This window comes from Grammomys surdaster, unplaced genomic scaffold, assembly GCF_004785775.1.
Source record: "Grammomys surdaster isolate TR1022 unplaced genomic scaffold, NIH_TR_1.0 126185, whole genome shotgun sequence".
Lineage (NCBI taxonomy): Eukaryota > Metazoa > Chordata > Mammalia > Rodentia > Muridae > Grammomys > Grammomys surdaster.
The window spans coordinates 7069331-7075730 of NW_021620991.1; the positions used below are offsets into that span (position 1 = coordinate 7069331).

Below are 6400 nucleotides of genomic sequence, written 5' to 3' on the forward strand. Positions count from 1 at the left end.
GAGCTTATTATAAATACATGTTTTTTGTTTTTTTTTCGTTGGGTCACAGGACATAGGCGGTGCTGTACAGAGCTGGTATAGGCATGGGGCTGAACGCCACAGAGATAGACAGACACAGAGACTGAGTCCACCCAGCAGGGCAGGCCAGGCAGCATTCTGGGGCCTGTAACACTTGGTTGGTGGGCAAGAGTCATCTGGGAGTCTGGTCCAGGACTGGTGGTCCCCAGACAACTTGGAAGCTCCTTGGTCCAATCCGATTGAGGTCTCGGGTGGTATCACAGTGGCACCTGGATTCAGCTTATGTCATTCAGGGCCTGGTGGGATACGAAGGCAGTCAGGAGGATGTGTGAGCTGTACAGAACCAGGCCCAGCAGGGAGTTCGGCGGGGCACTCACCTTTCGGGTGAACTCAGGCAGCACGAAGGCTGCGCGGTGCATGTCCGAGTTATAGTATTTCAGCTGCATCTGCTCCACCTGGGCCTGTGTCAGCTGCTGCACGGGCTCCCGGAAGTTGGTGCTCTGGGGACCAAGGACCAAAGAGCATCAAGATGGGGCTCTTAGTGCCTGCCCGGGCGCACCCTACCTTGCAAGCAGTCCCCAGCTCACCGGGTTTTTGCTGCACAGCATGAAGCCGATCTGGCCGCTGGGATAGGTGGGGATGGTACAGTAGGCATAGCCTACCACAGGGAAGAGAGACTTGCAGAAATGCCTCATCTCCTTGATGAGGTCGAGGTGCAGCCACTGGCACTCACCTGTGGGGGAGGCCGGGAGTCAGCCTTGCCACAGAGAGGCAGCCGGCCCAGCCTGCATCCCGCTGTGCCCATGCTCACCCTGGCAGCAGAGGATACCGTCTTCCTTGAGCGCTGTCTTCATGAGCTGGTAATAGGACTCCTTGAAGAGGCTCTCTGCAGGACCTAGAGGGGTAGACGGTGGCCATCCTGGCTGAGACCGCCAGGCCACGGTCACCCACAACACGGCTACAGCTGCTCAGTGGCAAAGCTGGTGCTGAACCCATGTTTGTGGGATGTGGCACCTACTGCCTTAGCACCTCGGGAGCCCTGCATTTAACCCCACCCCAAACTGCAGCACAGCACACCTGGATGCTGGCCAACCAAGAGTGGTGAAGAAGCCAACGAGGAAGCAGAGGTCACTGTGGACCAAGGCTAGACCTCCACTGTCCTCGGGTCTCCATCATCTGAGGTGTCAAGGGAGAACACAGCTCTAGTCTGGGGGCCGCTGCATGCCACAGGACGTGCCCTGGCTCACCCATGGGGTCCGAAGAGTCGGTGATGATGACGTCGAAGGCATCTTGGTTCTGTTTCATGAACTCAAAGCCATCGCCCACATGGAGAGTCAGCTTTGAGCTGGAGTAGCCAATGGCCATGCCAGGCAGGAACTTCTTAGAGACTTCAATGACATCCTGGGGAGAGGCACAGGAAGGACTGGGCTGGGTCAGAGGCTGGGGACTCCTGGTTGGGTCTCTTTGGATAAGGCTTCTCTCTTAGAACCCTTTCCTACAGATCTATAAAGTGGGAGGGACCCTGGCACCTCAGTTCTTCATGGTTTTCAGGCCTCATCTCCCTGCAGAGCAAGTGTCCCATCTGAGTGGGGCTTTCTTGACACTTGTATATTTTTGAGAGGTTACAGATAACCCATGCTGAGCTCAAACCCTATGTCTTCCTGCTTCTACCCAAGTGTTGGGGCTGTAAGTCCGTGTGGCTGCACACTCCCTATTAGCCTGTACCTCCCTGTGTTTTCTGTACCTTTTATCCCCGTCTAATCTCATGTCATGCTGTAGTGTCTTCTCCAATCCAGAACATCAGCTCCACGCTCAGAGACTTGCCTGTCCATCACTGTATCACCCCAGCATCTTGGGTAACACTCAGCACACAGTAAATGCTTACTAAAACCATACTGGGCATAAAGGGTAGTTGCCTTAGTTATTGATGTCTCTGCCTCTGCCTAGGCCTTAAGGCAGAAACCAGCTCTGAAAGGATTAAGAGTTAACATCCCTGGTGCCGTGCCGTGTGTGCCAGACTTTAACTATCTGGTTTTCCTACTCAACCATCTTTTCAGACTGAGGAAACAGTCCAGGGATAGTAAGAACATTGCGTCTCAGGGTGCCCAGTCAGGATGGGACAGCTTTGACCCTGGTGATTCAAACCCAGGCCTCCAGTACAGCACCCACCTCGTCGATTTCACACTGGACCACAGACTCCACAGAGGGGTGCTTCACCACTTCCCGCAGGACGCCCCCATCTCCACCCCCGATGATCAGCACCTGGGCAGGGGAAGGACAAGTCAGGACTGAGCAGGTCCACTCCCACAGAACCTGCTCTCTTCCCAGCTACACATCTCTGAGTCATTCTCTACTTTCCTGAACCCTTCTGTGCCTCGGGGTCCTGGCAGCCTGGGTTTCCCTCTCAGGGCTTCTGAAGAGACCAGCTCTCCCAGGGGCTCCATTTATCCTGACCGGCATTTTCTGACAGTCATCTGGGTAGCATCTGGCCCCAGACATCCTCACCTAGTGTCAGCCAGACCTGTTTTTTTAAGACCCCGAGTTCAGGGCCCAACCCGGGGCAATGCGGTACCTTCCGCGGGTTGGGGTGGCTGCAGAGCGGCAAGTTGGCGATCATCTCCTGGTAGGAGAACTCGTCCCTCTCAGTACACTGGATGACGCCATCCAGAACCAGCACGTTGCCGTAGGTTTTACTGCGGGCAGAGTGACAGTCGGGGATGTGGGTCCTGGGGCACAGGGAGAATGGGTCCCAGCCCGCCCTGGGCGCGCACCGTGGCCGCCATGGGGTCCCGAGGTGGGCATCCAGGGTGACACGTGGCAGGCCGGCCACGAGTGGGGGCTGGGTGGGCCCCGGGGTCCCCTCGGCTGACGTGTCCCGGCAGTGACACGTGGACGCAGGGCCGGGCCGCGGGCAGAGCGCGCGGGAGCCGGGCCTAGCGCAGAACTTCTGACAGCTGTACCGGCGCGCGGCGGGCGGTACCTGCGGAAGACGAGGATGTCTTGGTACCGCGAGCGCCGGTGGTGCAGCAGCTGCTCCACTTGCAGCGACAGGGCCTGGCCAGGCCACAGGCTGCAGGTCTCTCGGAACCAGCCCTCACGGATGGCGGCGGGGCCGGGCGCGGCTGGGCCGTCGGGGCCAGGCTCCATGGCGGGCGGGCGGCGCGCGTCGCGGGCCCGGGACTGCAGGCCGCGCGGAGCCCCAGCACAACGGGACCAGCTCTGCCCGCCGCCCGCGCCGCAACCTAACCCGCTCGGGGCGGGGCCTACGGGGGAGGGGGCGGAGCCCCTGCCCTCCAATGGCGGCGTGGGCCGGCCCGCAGCTTCACCAGGAGCTCATTGGCCCCCGGGCTGCAGCTAGCGGTGATTGGCTGGGCCGCGCTGTCTGTCAGCGGCAGCAGGGTAGTGCGGCCGGCTGCCGGGCCACGTGGGGCCGAGGGGGCCCAGGCGGCGGGAGGGTTCCGGGGCGGGACGCGCCGGCGCATGGGTTCGAGGACCGGGGCCCAGTCTTGGACCCGTGTTGGGTTTGTGTCTAGTCTGGGCGCACATGGGACTTTTATTTACTTGCGAGGATTGTCGCGCCATTTGGCTACTTTGCTTGGGATTGTGAGGCTGGAGCGGGTGGCTGCGGAATTAGAATGGGGGAATGGGGCTCTTTCCGAAAGAGTTTCTAAATTTACCAGCAGAGCCCAGGAAGAGGCCCCGCGCATGCATATTCAGAACCAAAAAAGACTGGCGCGGGTTTTTTTTTTTTTTTTCTTTTTTTGACAGACTGGGTCTTGCTCCTTGAAGGGTGGGAGGGAACGTGCTGTTTTTATGAAAATGTCAAGGAACTTATCAGAATCACATTAAGCATGCTAATTGCCAAATATTAAATGCTAATTGCTCCATACACACTTTGAATGCCAAAGAAGGAAGATGAACCACGAAGAAGCTATTCCTGACGCGGTGTCAGGGATGGTTTCTGACTGACAATCAGCAGCCTCCACCTGGAGTGGGAGCATGTCGGAACGCACAGCTGAAGGGCACGGGCTGTTGCTTGGAGCCCTGTCCGTGCCTTGGCTGACTTCAAGCTCCCAAAAGGAGGAGTGAGGGAGGTAGTTCTACAAAGTTGCCACCGCATCCAGGGTCACGATGGCTCAGATGGAGATTCGTGTCCAGTTTTACGGGCTTGACTGGGACAGCCTAGACTCAAGTATCTACATGGCAGCCTCTGTACTTACCCACTAGCACAGTTTTGCCTCTGGGCTATGGATGGCTGTTTATTTGCCAGAAGCCCTGAGCCAGAATGCAGCTTGCCGGAAGGCTAGGATGCTTTCTGGAGATGGCAGCCCCTGATGGGAGGCTGAGGTGAACCCATTCCATCCGTCCCCGAGGAAGTAAGAGAGGGATCAAAGTTGTTCCTGAATGTGCCCTCCAGGAAGACTGAATTGACCACATCTTTCAGATTTAGGAAGATGCAGATACTGAAAACAAAACAAAACAAAAAACCCTGCAAGTAAAGCCAGGCATGGTGGTCTATACCTTTAATCCTAGCACTTAATGAGGCAGAGGCATGTTTGGATCTCTGTAACTTCAAGGTCAGCCTGATCTACATAGTGAGTTCAGGACAACCAGAGATACAAAATGAAACCCTGTCTACAAACAAACACCTAAAAAACCAACCAACCCCCAAAACAAACAAAACCTAAAACTAAAAAAGCACCCCCCCCAAAAAAAACCTGTTTTTTTCTTAAGCAAAACTAAATAAAAACATGTAAGCAAAAATCTTCCTGAATGCACAGTGGCCCAAGTGCCAGGCAGCTGGGAACCTGTTGGAAAGCCTGTGGTTTTGCCTTTAGTCTCACTAACCAGTCCACATAAAACCACAGTGATAACAAAAATCAGAAGCCAGGCAGAAAACAGATTGTCTCTGAATTCAGAACAGGAGTGCTGACGTGTACAAAGGAAGAAGGAAGAAGGAAGGCTCGAACAGAGACAAGGTGAGCCTGTCAATGAATAGTGGCTGCTGGCCATGGGACTGCCACATGGTGTGTCACTGTACGGACTAGCTAGTCAGTTAGCACTGGAGCATCCTTTTCTTTTTTTAAATGTACATTGGTGTTTTGCCCCTATGTGTGAGGGGGTCAGATCCCCTGGGACAGTACTTACAGACAGGTGCAAGCTGCCATGTGGGTGCTGGGAATCGAACCCAGGTTGTCTGGAAGAAAAACCTGTGCTTGGAATTCCCAAGCCATCTCTCCAGCCTTAGCTACTTTTTAACTCAGTTTCTCCCTCCTAAGTGCTACGTAAGGTTAAAGGTGTGTGCCACCCCACACAGTTTTGTGGAAACAGGTTTTACTTTCAGGAAACAGGTTTTTTTTTTTTTTTTTTTTTTTTACTTGATTCCTATCTTGTATGATCTCCTAGTTTCCTACTTTGCTTGATGACTTTGTCTTTGATCTAAGAACTGACCATGTGTTTGGATGTACCTAGAATGATATAAAAGCAGGCTGAGAGAACTAAAGCTGCTTCAGCCTCAGTATGGGCTGGAGTCATGTCAGGAAACAGGTTTGTGACTGTTTAGACAATTCTGTGGTTTGATGTGGCTGAAAATGCTTATGGCAAGGTTCTTGAGGTGCTCCTCACTGTGAGCAAAGGGTCCTTATAGCACTCTCCTGCCCACAGACCCCTCAGGCCACTAGGTCCCTCTCCTCCAGCACATCAGTGTTTATACTTACTGCCATCCTCCAACTCCGTCTTCCTGCATCTACTCAAGTGATTACCCTGGCCTTCAGTGGCCTGAGCTATAGCTGTTCTCTATCTAAGCTGGCCGGGTCTCCCTTCCTGTGTCCATCTTTTCTGAGAAAGGAAAAATTAAAAACATCACTGTCAGAATGATTAGCTTTATAGTTGACATGGCTGAAGTTATCTGGTCAACAGAAACCTCAAATGAGAGTACACCTCCACCAGATTGTCCTGTGGGGCATTTCCTTAATTGCCAAGGGAGAGTCCAGCCCTCTGTGGGTGGTCCCACTCCTGGGCAGGTGGTCCTGAGTGCTAAGAAAACAGGCTGAGAAAGCAGTGGTGAGCAAACCAGTGAGCATATTCCTCTATGGCGTCTGCTTCAGTTCCTGCCTCTAGAGTCTTGTCCTGGCTTCCCTCAGTGATGGACTGTGATTGGGATGTACAAGCCAAATAAACCCTTTCCTCTCCAGGTTGAGTTTGTTCATAGTGCTTATCACAGTAATAGAAAGCAAGCCAAAACTTTACAGTCTGTGTTTCCCACTTTCACAAGTGAGTGTGACCAGTGGGAAATTGGTGAGATAAGGAATGAGGAGTCATTCGATTTTCTGAGAAAACTTTCATCAGGGTTTCCCTGTGTAGACCAGGCTGTCCTGGAACT

The 6400-nt window shown here is 54.0% G+C and overlaps 1 protein-coding gene across 1 annotated transcript; it reads right to left on the reverse strand.

Moving 5' to 3' along the window:
- Srm (spermidine synthase) lies at positions 1 to 3255 on the reverse strand. The gene is made up of 8 exons (XM_028757932.1): positions 2999 to 3255; positions 2591 to 2711; positions 2188 to 2280; positions 1266 to 1419; positions 830 to 913; positions 606 to 751; positions 396 to 518; positions 1 to 314 (listed from the first exon to the last, which is right to left on the reverse strand). The coding sequence occupies exons 1-8, from the start codon at positions 3163 to 3165 to the stop codon at positions 294 to 296; spliced, it is 909 nt and encodes a 302-aa protein (XP_028613765.1). The 5' UTR covers positions 3166 to 3255; the 3' UTR covers positions 1 to 293.
- Positions 3256 to 6400: the final 3145 nt, after the last annotated feature.

What these genes read in the sequence shown, in the direction of transcription:
- Srm (XM_028757932.1), bottom strand. Translation starts at nt 3,165, where the DNA reads ATGGAGCCTGGCCCCGACGGCCCAGCCGCGCCCGGCCCCGCCGCCATC. An exon ending in CGGTATCCTCTGCTGCCAGG is followed by an intron (nt 752 to 829) that starts GTGAGCATGGGC and finishes CCTCCCCCACAG; the next exon opens with GTGAGTGCCAGTGGCTGCAC. An exon ending in TGCTGTGCAGCAAAAACCCG is followed by an intron (nt 519 to 605) that starts GTGAGCTGGGGA and finishes CTTGGTCCCCAG; the next exon opens with AGCACCAACTTCCGGGAGCC.